Here is a 15,339-nt window from a genome sequence, read left to right on the forward strand (position 1 = left end):
AATATATATATATATTTGATATTTATAAGTTGTTTGTTTATGTGAACTGCTTTCTGACTGAAGAAACCTTCTGTGACTTGACAAAACTCTGTGTCTGTAAGACCAATAAAAGGTGCTGATGAAACATCAAATTAAAAAGTGTTGTTGTTGTTTTTTTTCCCCAGGAACATTCAATTAAATGTTTACAGTTTTCATCTGAAGATGGATTCATAAATGTGGATTTACTCAGATACAAGCTTAGTCTTTTCAAAATAAGTATTTTTGCAACACTTGGAAACACTCCCGGTGTTTCAAATCATTTATCTATATATTTATTGTTTTGCTTTTAAATCAATCCTAAGTACGCACTTACATAATTCAAGAAAGGAGCCAACATTTTGGGAACTTAGCTAAACTAGCTAGCATTGTTGGCTAACTGCTAGCTAGGAACTTTGTTTCAGCTTGTCACAAAGACACCGTTTATTTGACTTTGACTTCAACCAAGTAACTGCTCAAGATCAACTAGCTGAAAACTTTGTTTTACCGCTGCACAATGCGTGACAATCTTACAAATTATTCTGGTCAACTAAAGTTGTTTAGTATATAATAATAATGTGTTATGTGTTGTCATCATTGTGTGTTCCCATACAATGGCGAAATTGACGCTGCATTTCAGCCATCCACCACCAGGTGGAGCAGTGGGCAGCTGTGGAAAGCACCCAAGAGCAATTGGGGATAATGTGTCCTGCTCAGAGACACCACGAGATGTGCAATGACCGGGGATTGAACCCGGGACCTTTGGGTCCAGAGTAGGCTGCCCTGCCCCTGATACACAATATCTGAAAGTAATGTCAATAAGGGAAAAACAACAAACAAACAAAATAAACCTGTAAAACCTGCCTTCAAAATTAGTTGGTTGGTTGAACATGTTTGTTGATTGATTGGATGATAGATTAGTCCACTGGTTAAATGGTTAGTTGGTTGGTTAATTGATTGATTGGATGGTTAGTTGAATGTGTTTGTTGATGGACTGGACAGTAGATTGGGTTTTTAGTTAAATGTTTGAATGATTAGTTTGTTGGTTACTTGAATATTAGTTTGGTTGATTAAACGATTTTTGCTTGATAGGGTGGTAGATTAGTCCATTGGTCATATGTTTGGTTGGCTGATTGGGAATTAATGGAGTAATTTTTTTTTTTACGACACTTCCCAAAACAGTTCCAACGTACTAAAACCATACCTGGAAACAGGAACAGACACAGTGACACAGTACTAGTCATTGAGCTTTTAACAATGCATATGTTCAGTGGGAGTATTTTGAGGTGCATTGTGGTCTAGATATATTCATGCCAACTTCATTCGTGTTCAGCCGTTCATTAAAATACAGTTTGGGCATGTCTGGCAGAGAGGAGACCCGGGACATGCTGGAGAGACTATTGTGTCTCGGTTGGTCTGGGAATGCCTCAGAATCCCTTAAAGAGCTGGAAGATGTGGCTGTGGAAAGAGATGTCTGGGCCTCCCTGCTTAAATTGTTGCCCCCGACTTTGGAACAACGGAAGATGATGGACCGACAGATGAAATACTCTACACAGCTGGGCTCTGCAGTTATCTGACCTCCAGCAACTCTGCACTTAGAAGACATCTTGGAATCTCATTGTAAAATACAAATAATAGTCAATTAAAAACAGGTGCACAGGCCCAAAAGACTACAGCTGAACGCTGACCTTGAATACCGAAAATAGCCATGAAGGTATTTGGGGCATGGTGCCTGATTTTATTGGCATTAGTAACTGTAAAAAGATCCAACAGAACTGACCTTCCAAGAACTTGAACCTTATGAAAGCAGAGTGATAAACTTTTAACAGGCTATGAAACTAAATCACCAAAATTATTTCCAATTTTTCAGATTGACAAATGGTTTGGACTTGCCCAGGAGTCAGACAGTGGTATGGCCGGTGCACAGAAGGACGGACAGACAACGGCGTTACATTTCCCATGTGCCTCCCTTGTCTTTTTTGCAGGAGGGGGCAGACAGGGGCTTGTAATTTGCCCCCCACAGGCAGCAAACAGAGCAGCTATTTTGAAAGCGACCCCTCATTCAGGCAGCGCCTCTGCAGCTGTCAGGAACCATGACTGAAGATGACGGATTCTGTTGTCGTGGAGGGATACGCCAGACTCCGAGAGGGTAAAAAGGTGCTAACTTTATCCTTATTTGCCGGCGGAGATCACTGAAGTACTTCCACACCTACTTGGTTTTGCTTATAAAAGTTTTGCTTCTGTTGTGTGTCGCAGTGGAAAACGAGGTGGGTCGTATTTCGGAAGCCGTCGCCTGTAGCAGGTAGGAAACACTGACTCTTAGAGGTGACTTGAACGTCCCCCTGAGACTGTTCACATTTACTTCAAACGGTAAATCAATGCGCCTTTTTGGAGGGAAGATGACAGGTTTTCATATTTGTTTTATTGAAATAAACGTTGAATTATGTTTATTACTTGTTGCTAAAGGTCACCATTTGGACACAAACTTCTTGTATGAGACGTTCGAGTTAATAAAAGTTAACGGTCAAAGGGTTCAAACTGCACAAAGACTGAAGGATGTGGAGAGCTCCGTTCATTTTTTAATAAGACAAGCATGGCAGAAAAAGTTAAAATATTTAAAAAAGTAAAAGTTACACGAACACCGACAGTTCTAGCCAGTATGTGCTGAATGAGCTGAACGTTTTGATGTATGAACTGTGGAAGTAGCACAAAAACTGCAGATGGAGTTACGTGCCGTAAAATGTACAGACGAAGAAATGGATCTCAATAGTGAGAATGCTTTAAAAGGATCACCACGATGAAATAAAACAGGTTGTTACTCAAACATAAGTGACTGGAAACAGCTGGATTTGACCTCACGTTGAAATGAAGTGACTGACTAATAGCAAATATTAATTTTAAGAACTCTGCAGATGTTAACCAGTGAGACTTTACCTTTATTGAAACTCAAATGAGGTCTCATCAAATTGCCTACATTTAATAGTCTCCACCTTTTTTTCGTTTTATAAAACACAGAGGGATGTTTCCCAGCCTCTGTGTCTTAAAGGATGTGATGGACAGCTTAGCACTCCACACGTTGATCAGCTGCTCCTCAGATCTTTCATGTCACTGTTGTTACAGCTGTCTGCACTCATACCTCCTTTATATATATACTGGTATATGTGTGTGTGTGTGTGAAGGAGAACAGCACACACACTGTGTTGTGACAGTTGACATCAGTTGAAAGACGTTTAGAGACTAGAGGACACGGTGGCAGCATAAAATCCTTGCAAAAAAGTATTTTTTAGTTTTCACGTGTCGTTATGAAGAAAGAGCTGTTTTATATAGGTGGTGCTGTGGCAGAAATATTAAGGGAGACCGCAAGACCCAGCTTGTTGATTCAAACAAAATATTACACCCCCCCGAATCTTCACTTCGTCACCATCTCCCATCCTGAGCAAGCGCAAAGGAGACAGTGGAAAGGAAAAACTCCCTTTTAACAGGAAGAATCCTTTAGCAGAACCAGGCTCAGGACAAGTGGTCATCTGCTTTGACCAGCTGGGTTCGAGAGGAACAGGAAGGAGGAACAAACAAACACAGAGTGGCAGGTCCAGGTGTAGGTGCAGGTGTACCCCCTATTAGAAGAAAGACAAAAAACCATGTCGAGGATAGAAATAAATACAAAGTACAAAACAGATAGAGTAGAGCAAGTAAAGACAGCAGCAGAGTGAAGAAATGTGGTCAGTTCGTCCTCCAGCAGTCTAAGCCTATAGCAGCATAACAAGCCAACCCTAACTATAGGATTTATCAAAAAGGAAAGTCTAAAGCCCAGTCTTAAAACTGGACAATGTGTCAGCCTCACGGACGGAAACTGGAAGTTGGTTCCACAAGAGAGGAGCCTGATAAATGAAAGACCTTCCTCTCATTCTGCTTCTGGAAACTCTAGGAACCACAAGTAAACCTGCGGTCTGAGAGCAAAATGATCTGTTAGGAAAATATGGAACAATAAGATCTGTAATATAAGATGGAGCTAGGTTGTTGAGGGCTTTGTAGGTTAATGTTAATGTTGTAGTAGTTGTACATGTTCTCGGTGCTTATCAGGGGGTACAAAGAAGCAGGTTCCTCTAAATCTACTTCAACGCACAAGTTGTGTTATTTCTTAGTGTGTTGATGACTGTCATGATTGTGGGTTGATTGCGATATCCAAGGTTGCAGACAAACCTTTAGGAAATTCGGACATGCAAAACTAAAGACTTTATTCAAAATAAATCGCTGACGAGGCAGCCAGGCCTGCATTTGGCCCTCGGGCCTTGATTTGACACGTCAGAGTATTTGAGACCAGTGGACGGGGCGGCTCGAGTCCATTTTTGTCCTTGTGGTTGGTGACGCTCGTTGTCCTCCTCCGTCAGATTGCCTGGTGTTGCTGGGCTTCAAGGACAAATCAGACAAAGTCCAGGGCAACAAGGAGAGATCAAGCGTCACGTTGGAGGAGATCTGCGGCCTGGAGCCTGGACAGTGGTACGAAGGCGTAGCTTTCACTCTGGTCATCCTCTGCCTGAACCAGGCGGCGCTGCTGGGCTTCGACAGCAGGGAGGCGCTGCAGGCCTGGGACGTCCGTCTGCGGTACAGCCTCGGAGAAGGTGAGAACGTCCGTGACTTGGTTTGCGTTCATCCTTTACGTCTTCCGCTTCATTTTAGAGACTCGAAACAACGATTTTATCCAAAAAGCTGCATGTGACATCATTCTACTGTTGCTACAGCAACAAGCGGACGGGTTTACTCATTGTGTTTGCAAAGTTTAGTGTTTGAAGTACAAGTACTCTTTTATCAAATTACTCATTGTCAAAGTTTCTTCAGTGCTGAAAACCTTCTCTGGAGAGTGTCGGGTTAAAATTAGTACCTGACTGCGCAGAACTAGTTGCTATATTGCGAAGAAATTGTTCGGCGTATTGTTTTGTACTATTAAGTGTTTAGCGTATTTCTTAGTTTATGTCTTAGATCTTTATTACTGTTTCTTTTACAATTTACATTTTTGCTATTGTTGGATGTAACTGGGACCCTGTGTACACAGTTTCGTTCCACCTCATGTACCACGTGATGCGAATGACAATAAAGAGCCTTGACCTTGGAATAGATGAGTGTTCATGGACAGGTTTTTTCACAATAATGGTCTATTTTTGTGCTCGGGTTAAAAAGCTAAATTCTAGGCAAGAGATGAATCAGATTGTAACTCGTCAAGCTTGTCCAAATAATCACCACGGAAAACAAAGATGCGGTAGCAACTAATCAGCTAACCACAGCCCATAATATTAATGTTTTTTAGATAGAAATGCTCTTCTACGTATTTTTTTAAGTGTACAAATATATGTTTATTTAAATTTGGCATATATGGTTTTATTTACGATAGTCAAGCTAATGTACGTGGCCATAAAAATCCTCCTATTGGTCAACTTCTATTCTAGGCTGCGCACATTATTTAGTTTCCCATTTTGTACCCAAGCATACCTATAATTTAATCCACGAGAGTACGCTTGAGAAATGTGGAAAAAAAAGACAGATTTATATGTGTGTGTTTAAAAAAAAAAAAACTTGTTGCACATATTTTATGCAACATGATCATAATTCGAATGACACGACAACTTTGGGAAATTGAGTACTCCTGTAAATGTTTCCAGACAGTTTGGAAACTTTCTCATAATTGCGTTGTGAAACTCGTCACCAGCAGTTGCAGCCCAGTGGGGTACAGGAAAATGAAAAAAATAATATTGTGTGGACGTGAGAAGGTTCAAAGATGTATAGAAACCGTTGAGAGCTTTTCACCTTTACTGATGAGGATTTTGTTCGTATGTGTTTCCTCTGCTGGCAAAATAAGTCACAATGAAGAGCTTTATTTTTACAATCCTGATTGATATTATTTTCAAATTCTTTGCATTTGAAAGAAGAGGAATGAAAGTCAGTCGTAGTAAGACAGAGGGCATGTGTATATGGAAGAAGACGGGTGGAACAGTGAGGCTACAAGGAGCAGAGGTCACAAAGGTGCAGGACTTCCAGTACTTGGGGTCCACTGTCCAGGACAATGAGGAGTGTGGGAAAGAAGTGAAAAAGAGAGTCCAGGCAGGATGGAGTGGATGGAGAAAGTTTCAGGAGTGATTTGTGACAAAAGCGTGTCAGTAAAGGTCAAAGGAAAAGTTTACAAGTCGGTGAGAGCAGCTATGTTGTATGGTCTGGAGACAGAGACATGGACAAAAAGACAGGAGACAGAACTGGAAGTGGCAGAAATGAAGATGTTGAGGTTCTCCTTAGGAGTGACAAGGATGGATAAGATTAGGAATGAGATCATCAGAGGTACAGCACAGGTTGAACAATAACGTTAGAGAGGCCAGACTGAGATGGTTTGGACATGTCCAGAGGAGGAACAGTGGGTATACTGGTAGAAGGTAGAGATGCACCGATCTGATGTTAGTATCGGTATCGATATCGAGGTTTGACGCCTCCCCCTCCAAACAGGTATCAGTAGAGATGCACCGAGCCGATATTAATATCGTATCTGTGCAGATATTGGAAAAAATTATTGATTGTGTATCGTGACAATTTGACCGATCCATAAGGACAGGAGCTGATTGCTGTTTATTTTAAATATCTACCAACCAAGCTAGTGAACTATTGTTGTTTCCCTCTTATTTCAGCTCTTTTATTATTTATTTTACATTATATTTAGAATTCCTGAACATTTGAAAGGTTTGTTGAAGTTTATTTTTTCATGTTTGACCAAAGTTGTCAACCTATTGTTGTTGTCAGTTTCAGTTTCTTTATTATTATTTATTTTGCATTGCATATTATAAATCAAATGTGTGTTGTTTTTACATGTGTGACCAAGCTTGTGAAGCTATTTGTGTGTTTAAGTGTGCTGTACTGATGCAGTTTTCAATAAATTTGTAATTCAGTACATTTATGTCTGCGTTTAAAACAAAACAAATGTTTAAAGTTAATTCAGCACAGTTTTTCTGTATCAGTACAGTATCGGATCGGTATCGATAGATACTAAACCTATCAGTATCGGTATAGGAAGTGAAAAAAGTGGCTCGGTGCATCCCTCGTAGAAGGATGTTAGAAATGCAGCTGCCAGGGAAAAGACAGAGAGAGATGGATGCAGTTAGAGAGGACATGGAGGTAGTTTTGTGTGGTGTTAAAACTTGTAGTTTCATGCTGTTGAGTATTTCTGGCGCCGCTGCTGCACCCGTGAGACAAGCAGAGTGGACCGAATGGACCTGCTATATAAGTCACAGAAGTGAGGAACAAATAGAGGCTATTAATAACGTCGAGCTGGTGGACAGTTGGCAGCAGGATTGTAAAGATGCTACTGATTTCAGTGTTGCTGAAGGTGCCAAAGACAAATTACCTCACAGTTGTTTCCCTCCATATTGGTGTTTGTGTCTGCTCGGCCTTCTGAGAACCAGACGAGTGTGTGTGTGTGTGTGTGTGTGGTCTTCTGCTTTATTGCTTTAGAGTGGAGCAGATCCAAGTCTGCTGAAATGTCACCTGGCAGCCCCCCTCTGGGCCACCGTGCACGGTGCCTTTGTCGTCTTATGTGACACCAGATGAATTTCTCTAAACGTGAGTGACGATGCGATGCGGCCGTCCAATGTTTTGTAATGGTCGACTTCGTTATTCTCACCTGGTGTTCGGAGCGGGTGAACTGCTGAGCTCCTTCCTGTTGATCGACAACCTGCATCTGATCTGAATGGACATGAACATTTCACAGCCTGATTGAAACTTTGTGACGTTTATATTGAATCTAGCTAAAGCTCATCGTGCTGATTTCATTCTGTTGCTCCTTTTTAAAAAAAAAAAAAACAGAAACAAATCCTTGTATAAACCAGCTGATTTTCATTTTATGTAAACCTTTAGTGAGGTTGCATCGTTAACACTATGTTGTCTTCGATAACACTTCATTGTCAAAGGTGTGCGCTCTAGATTAAACAGTTTTCAAACGCTAACGTTTAGATAAAAACGGTTGCAATTTTCTAGGCTGATTTTGGGTCTGCATACTTTTTAAAATGACGCGTCAGTCGGGTCCGGAGGATAAAGATTTAAAAAAAAAATTAAACTTCAGAAAATAAAGATCCAAAGAATAAAGATGAAGAGTTTCTATATCCATTTAAAATAGAGAGGAGTTGAATAAATATCCAGGATAAAAAAAAAAAGAACAAGAAAATAAAGATTCAGAGAATAGGGCTCAAGAGGATAAAGACCCAAAGTATAAAGTTTAAAAAGAAAAAAGTCAGAGAGTAAAGACAAAATAACAAAGATCCAGAGAAATAAGATCAAGACAACCAAGATCAATAGAATAAAAATGTGCAGCGTAAAGATCAAAGATTAAAATCAATAGAATAAAGATCAAAATAATTAGAAATTTGGGATCAAAAGATTAAAGTCCAAGAAAAGAAAGATCAAAAGAATGAAGTTGAAGAAAATAAGAATCCGGAGAGTAAAGCATCAATTTTCACCTTGACCTGATGTCACACCACGGTTGTTTTAACGTCAGTCTCAAATGTAGACTTAAATAAATTTAAAACTCAATTAAAGTTAAAGTTAAGTGCTATGTGTTGTCGTCATTGTATATTCCTATAAAATAGCAAAAGTAGTTCTCTGCATTTAACCCATCATCGCACCTGGGATACACCCAGGTGGAGCAGTGGGCAGCTATGTCAAATTCTGAATAAGCTTTATTATCATTGCACCGAAGTACGAGATCATATTCCATACAGTCGTTCGAAAGACGAGCGGAGTGCACGTGGCTGCTGCTCCCAAGAGCGCGGCCCCTTATTTAGATTGAAAAGGGGAAAGACCATGAGGAAAGGATAGTGGTATTACCAAAAAATATCTCTTCACACCTTGTTTTAAGACATCAAAAAACTCTACCAGTAAGAACATTTATAGACACATTACATTTGCATTTGACGACGTGAGATTTGTCCATGAAGCACTTCCAGATAGTACCATAGTCCTGAGAAGATGTTGAGGTCAACCAGTACAGCTCTGATGAGCGTTCACAGAGGTTCTCAAGGGTGCAGGGAACTGATAGAGCAGAGCCTTCTTAGTTTACACATATGTAAGTATGTACAATACAATACAATACAACTTTATTTATAAAGCACTTTAAAACAACACCGTTGGCCAAAGTGCTGTACACTAACACAGTTTAGGGGCAGCGACTGAGAACGCTCGGTCACCTCTCAGCCTCCTGTTGGACTTTGGGACGGCCAACAGCAGCTGATCAGCTGACCTAAGAGAGCGTGAGGGATTGTTCGGCTGGGGAAGGTCGGACAGATACTGTGGGGCGAGACCATGAAGATATTTGAATGCAAACAAAAGAACCTTAAAATTAATCCGGAAATGAACTGGGAGCCAGTGTAGCGATTTTAAGACGGGGTGATGCGCTCTCGTTTTCTGGTGCCAGTTAAGAGATGAGCAGCAGCATTCTGAACCAGCTGAAGTCGAGTCAGTAACGACTGGCTCAGGCCCACATAAAGTGAACTGCAATAGCCCAGACGAGTTGTGATGAAAGCATGGATTAAAATCTCAAAATGATCTTGTGACAGGAATGGTTTCACCTTGGCCAGTTGTCTCAGGTGATAAAAGCTGGACTTGACCACAGATTTAATCTGAGCATCCAGTTTAAAATCATTGTCCAACCTCACACCCAGGTTGGTTGCTGTCTCAGTCAGATGTTTGGTTAAAGGACCCAGATCAACATGGACTTTGGAACCATCACTGGGCTTAAACAACAAGACCTCCGTCTTTTTCTCATTAAAGTGTAAAAAGTTCTGTGACATCCATGCTCTGACTTCCGCCATACATTCCAGGAGTTGGTTCAAGGAGTACTGTTTATCTTGTTTCAAAGGAATATAGATTTGGCTGTCATAGGCGTAAAAATGAAAAGAACCATGTTTCCGGAGAATATATCCCAGAGGTAGTAAATAAAGGGAAAACAGAAATATGTAAGAGACACCACGACATGTGAGAATGGCTGGAGATCGAGCCTGGGGCTTTCGGGTCTCAGGTCGGCTGCCCTACCTCTACCCCATCTCGGCCCCTAATCTACCAATAAAAACAAACTGCATGCTGATGTTAACCTACAAGCGACTGGTTGTTACTTTTACCTTTCTGTTAACACAGATCGTTCAAGTACATCAAACCTGAATTGACGTGACGTCTCTCCATTAAGTCTCATTAAATTCAAGAACGCTTATGTTGCTTCAAAGGAGCCAAGCTTTTTATAATCATGTAAACTTTCTGAAGGTCTGACCGTTTTCATAGTGTTTTACGTTAGGCAACTTCACTCGACCTTTGAATCATTCAGGAGTAAAAAGACTCGTATTAGCCAGCTATTAACTTTATCATTCACAGCTTCTTATAAAGACTATTTGTTCTCATTTTGTTGGAATTTTCTATAAAACAGACCCGTCTTTCAGAGAATGTTCATCAGCTGTAGATTATTTTTAATGAAGGAAGGAACTTATCTTTAATGATTCATAAAGTTTTACGCCTTGTGGTCCCGTCGTTGCTCGATCTAATCTTCTTGTTTTCTCAGTTCACAGGTTCAGTGTTGGAGTTTTACCGGGGACCAAGTTGGAGAGCGGACCTGCGACCCTTCATCTGTGCAACAACCTCCTGGCTCTCGTTCGGGACTTTCCTCCTCTTATAATCGGCCACTGGAACCTGCCAGACCTGCGCAGATACGGACCAGTGCCAAATGGATTTGTGTTCGAAGGTGGAACAAGATGTGGTTACTGTACGTTTGAGTCTCTTCACACATCTTCATAGTTGCAACACGTTTGGATGAGCTTTGTTTCAGTCCTTCAGTCTTATCCTCCTTATGTTAAGATGTTGGACAAAACGTATCGTATTTTTCGGACTATAAGGCACATTAAGCGAAACAAGTTCATTTTGGCAGGTTTTTGAGCGCCGTGTACCACATAAAATTGGTTTGAGGTCAGTAAGCACAACCCGAATTAGTACATAAGGCGCACCGGATTATAAGGCTTACTGTCGATTTTTGAGAATGTTAAAGGATTTTAAGAGAACCTTATAGTCCAAAAAATACGGTAGATAAGACTTGTCAAGTAAAGTCACAGTTAATGAAATCGTCCCCTGCCCACAAGAGACAATATGAGATATTAAAACTATATTTTGTGATTAGAATAGATTAAAAACTGTACGTTGAAATTATGATAGAAAAACTAGGTTTGTGATTACGCTTCCCGCTTATTGTGTGTAAGAATGACAACGGAACCTCCAAGCCTATAGATTTAGTTCGTGATACCCCTTAGAGGAGAGGCTGCAGTGGGGTTTTAGCCATAACTCAAGTGGTAACTTCACTGGGTAGAAAGACAGACTGCCATAAAAAAGGTTAAATCGTGTCATCTGGACCAGTTTCTTTAAGTGGGAACTGTTTTGTCTCCCATCCAGAGGACTGTCAGTCTGCGGCTTGCCAACCAGATCTTGCCTATAGGTAGCCTTCACTGCTGTGTTTCAAGCCAACCTTCTGTAAAATCTCAAAACTAGACTTTTAGCACATGCAAAAAAGGCCCACTTGTCCAAAACACTGTTTTTTTTTTTCTCCTCATTTGAAGTCTTCATTTCCAGAAAAGACAGGATTTTGGATTCGTCTGAATTAGTTGTGATGACAACATTTTATTGGGCGTGGTAGTTCTGCAGCTGTTTCATGGTTCTGTTGGAACAGGAATATTGGTGTCCTTTTTGTTTGGTGTAACGTCTTGTTAGAATTTCCTGCTCTGAGTTGCCATACATATGCGTTGTGGTCAAGATTAGTTTAAATATTTAATCTTGTAATCTGGGGATGCACTAATTCTAGTTTCCAGTTTTGTCTGATTCTTGTATTAGATATAAATATATTCAACTTTGAGCCCCCCTGTCCCCACATGGACCATCACACTTCCACTTCAATCTCAGGTTTACTTCTCTGTCCTCATCCCATAATATCTTGTTCCAGTGGCCCATTTCTCATCAGAATGTCCTTGTGTCCCGACATTTGATGCAGCTCATGTTTATCTGGGTGATATTGGAGCCAGCGTGGCATCAGTTCTGTGTCTCACCTTTTTTGAAACACTGGATGGTGGATGCACCACTGTTTAATAATAATAATAATAATAATAATAATAATACATTTTATTTGTATAGCACTTTTATAAATACTCAATACTCAATACTCACATGAGTAAAAAAATAAAATAAAATCAACAATGCATAACACATAAAACACAGTAAAACATTTCAAAAGGGCTAATTTAAACATTAAAAGCAATTTTAAACAGGTGGGTTTTGAGTTCTTTCTTAAAAGTGGAGAGATCGGAGCAGGCACGAAGCTGTTGGGCCAGTGAGTTCCAGAGGATGGGGGCAGTGATGGAGAAGGCTCTGTCTCCCCAGGTTCGGAGCTTGGTCCTACAGGGGAGCGACAAAAGGTTGGCATCAGAGGAGCAGAGAGAACGAGGAGTGTAGTGATAGATTAGGTTGGTCAGGTATAGAGGGGCCGGATTATAGAGGGCTTTGAATGTGATGAGGAGGATCTTGAAATGGATGTGCTGAGTGATGGGGAACCAGTGGAGTTTCTGCAGGACAGGAGGGATATGTTCACGGGAGCGGGTGAGAAGGCGGGCGGCAGAGTTTTGAATATATTACAGTTTGTTGAGAGTTTTGGATGGTGTACTGTACAAAATGCTATTGCAAAAGTCGATTCTGGATGTGACAAAGGCATGGATTAGGATTTCAGCAGTGGAGAAAGTTGAGTGATGGGCGGAGTCGTGCTGTGTTTTTTAGATGGAAGAATGCAGTCTGAGTCATCTGTTTGACATGTGATTCAAATGAGCGTGGAGAAGAATACCAAGATTACGAATGAGTGGTGATGGAGTGAGAGCGATGTTGTCAAAGTTGAGGCAGAAGTTTTGAGTGGACTTGGTAACACTGCTTGGACCAATGAGGAGTATTTAATTTGAGAAAATTGTGCTTCATTCAGATTTTGATGTCAGTTAAGCAATGGGTGAGGGTGGAGTGAATGTTGGGGTTTATGGATCTAGTAGAAATGTAAATCTGTATGTCATCAGCATAGCAGTGAAAATGGAGGCCATGACGACGGATGATATTACCATATTGTCAGTCAGTGGGGGAGGGGATATTGCCAGTTTGGTGGTGACAAGAGCAGAAAGGGCAGAAGGGTTGATGGATTTGAGATTGCGGAAAACTATTTCACCATTTTTTTTTAACCATTAAAAACACAGGTTGGAGCAGAATCTGGGCCAGTAGCTCCAGCAGATGCCAGGAACAACCTCAAAGACCTCTGTCTGGACAAGTGCAGTCCTGGGAATAGCTAAGATACTGTGTCAAACCCTCAAGCTCCCAGGATGTTGCTTTGTTGTGTATCCAGACTTGTAGTGAAAGTACAACTGCATGTGGAAAAGGGTGAACTCTGACATATTTATGTTGGTCAGGCATTCATGTCTGGGTTTGGGATGGGCTTTTATTTTCCAGTGATGGGCAATCCTTACACTTCAGCATACCAAGACAGTTTGGATGCTAAATTACTTTGAAGAAGGCCCTTTTCTATTTCAGCATGACTGTACCTTGATGTACAATGCAAGGGCTTAAAAATATTATTAGAGTTTGATGTGGAAGACATTTTATAATCCACACAGAACTTTGTCATCATCCCATTAAGCAGTTTTGGGATGAAGTGGAACAGAGAAAACAAACTAGACCTCATATTTGTACTATAGAATACTTGTGGATTACTTCTCTAAGAAACACTAAAATCTTAAAGAAAGCCTTCAAAGAATTGTTGACACGTGTGACCAACTCCATACAGTCCCTAATGATGTTACAGTCATGGTGATGCCAAATACTTTTGACTATAATTGCAGTATATGTTTTGGGCGTGTTGAAAAACCTCCACAGTCCATCATATGGTATCACGTGTAATGGGAGTCCACGTTGTTCTTAACATGCACCAAATGACTTCACCAAGACCCTGAACAGTTCTGAATGATTTTAAATGACATAATATGATCGCCATCCATGGAGAAGCATACTTTACAAGAAAGAACAGGCAAACCAAACATCTAAAAGTAGTGGTCTGCAAATTGTTCAAGACTATTTAGCAACTCAAAAGTGCGAGGAAATTGCAATGAGTAGAGTCTTAATGAGTAGAGCATTTGCGACCGGTGAGCCTTACAGTCATGTTTTTTAAATCCAATTTGAGAAATTTACACTTTTATCCTCATGTGCACAGCTAGCAAACCTGTATTCTACACCTCACACTTTGTTTGCTGCCCACCACCGTCCACATCGTAACCTCCTTGACTCGCTTTGTACCCACCTCAGCAGCTGCACACACCTGTACAGTTTAATCTACTGGCTTTTATAATGAAAACTTCTAGACTAGTTTTTGTCCCCCATCAAGGAATGAAAAGGGGGGTTGGAAATATCTTCGTCCATCTGTTCGTTGTGAGCGCGATTAGTGGAAACATTAGTGAAGTACTGACTTCCATGTTATTGTGTGGCTACATTTATGTGTAAGAAATGTTCTTTTGGAAAATTGGCTTGCCACATCAACATCCAAGATGGTTGCCCTCAAATATATATACAGTAGTCCCTCGATGCTTTACGGTTTGACTTTCGCGGGTTCACTCTTTCGCGAGTTTTCAGCGTAAGACCGTACACAACACACGACTGGCGATAGGGAAAGACAGACCCCACCCTTCCTCCTCCTTTCTCTTTCTGAGGCTGTCTGTCACAGCTGAGACAGACAGCCTCAGAAAGAGAAAGGAGGGGCGGGTGGGGTCTGTCTTTCCCCATCTCTACTGCTCAGGGAGCAGGGATGAACAGATCAGATGAACAAATGTAGAATATGGGAGAAAATACTTCGGTGGAAAGATAAGGGTGGATCAGTTTTTAAAAAAAGAGTGAGTGGCTAAGTGTGGGTCACTCAGGTATAAGGCAGACCCCACCCCCCACAATCTCTTTTCTTTTTCTGAGACTGTCTGTCACAGCAGAGCAGAGACACACAACAGGTGGGCACACAATCTGTTGTGAGAGACAGTCGCGTAAAAAGAAAGGAGGGGGCGGGGTCTGTCTTATACCTGAGTGAGCCGCACACGCAGCATGGATTGTTTATTTAAAATAATCAAGTGCAACCCGAGACAAAGCTGTCTTTCACTGTGCTCTTTTAGAATGTTTAGAGAGTTTAGAACATTGGTAAGAACATTTCAAGAGAGTGGGAAGAGTTTATAAAGCCTTAAAATATATATAAATACTAAAATAAATATAACA

General features: G+C 40.8%; 2 protein-coding genes across 5 annotated transcripts in view; both read left to right on the forward strand.

Annotated features, from left to right (window-relative positions):
* The window catches only part of gps2 (G protein pathway suppressor 2), an 831,114-nt gene that overhangs the window by 364,014 nt on the left and 451,761 nt on the right, over positions 1–15,339 (forward strand). The window lies entirely within an intron of this gene.
* The window catches only part of LOC119414218 (protein Dok-7-like), a 30,799-nt gene continuing 17,578 nt past the window's right edge, over positions 2,119–15,339 (forward strand). Inside the window, exons 1-5 of the mRNA XM_037681321.1 lie at positions 2,119–2,172; positions 2,272–2,317; positions 4,404–4,634; positions 10,589–10,789; positions 12,359–12,479. Of these exons, the coding sequence (XP_037537249.1) occupies positions 2,119–2,172; positions 2,272–2,317; positions 4,404–4,634; positions 10,589–10,789; positions 12,359–12,479 (653 nt within the window). The remainder of the gene's footprint in view (positions 2,173–2,271; positions 2,318–4,403; positions 4,635–10,588; positions 10,790–12,358; positions 12,480–15,339) is intronic.

This window comes from Nematolebias whitei, chromosome 1, assembly GCF_014905685.2.
Source record: "Nematolebias whitei isolate Nwh7 chromosome 1, NemWhi1, whole genome shotgun sequence".
NCBI classification, from domain to species: domain Eukaryota; kingdom Metazoa; phylum Chordata; class Actinopteri; order Cyprinodontiformes; family Rivulidae; genus Nematolebias; species Nematolebias whitei.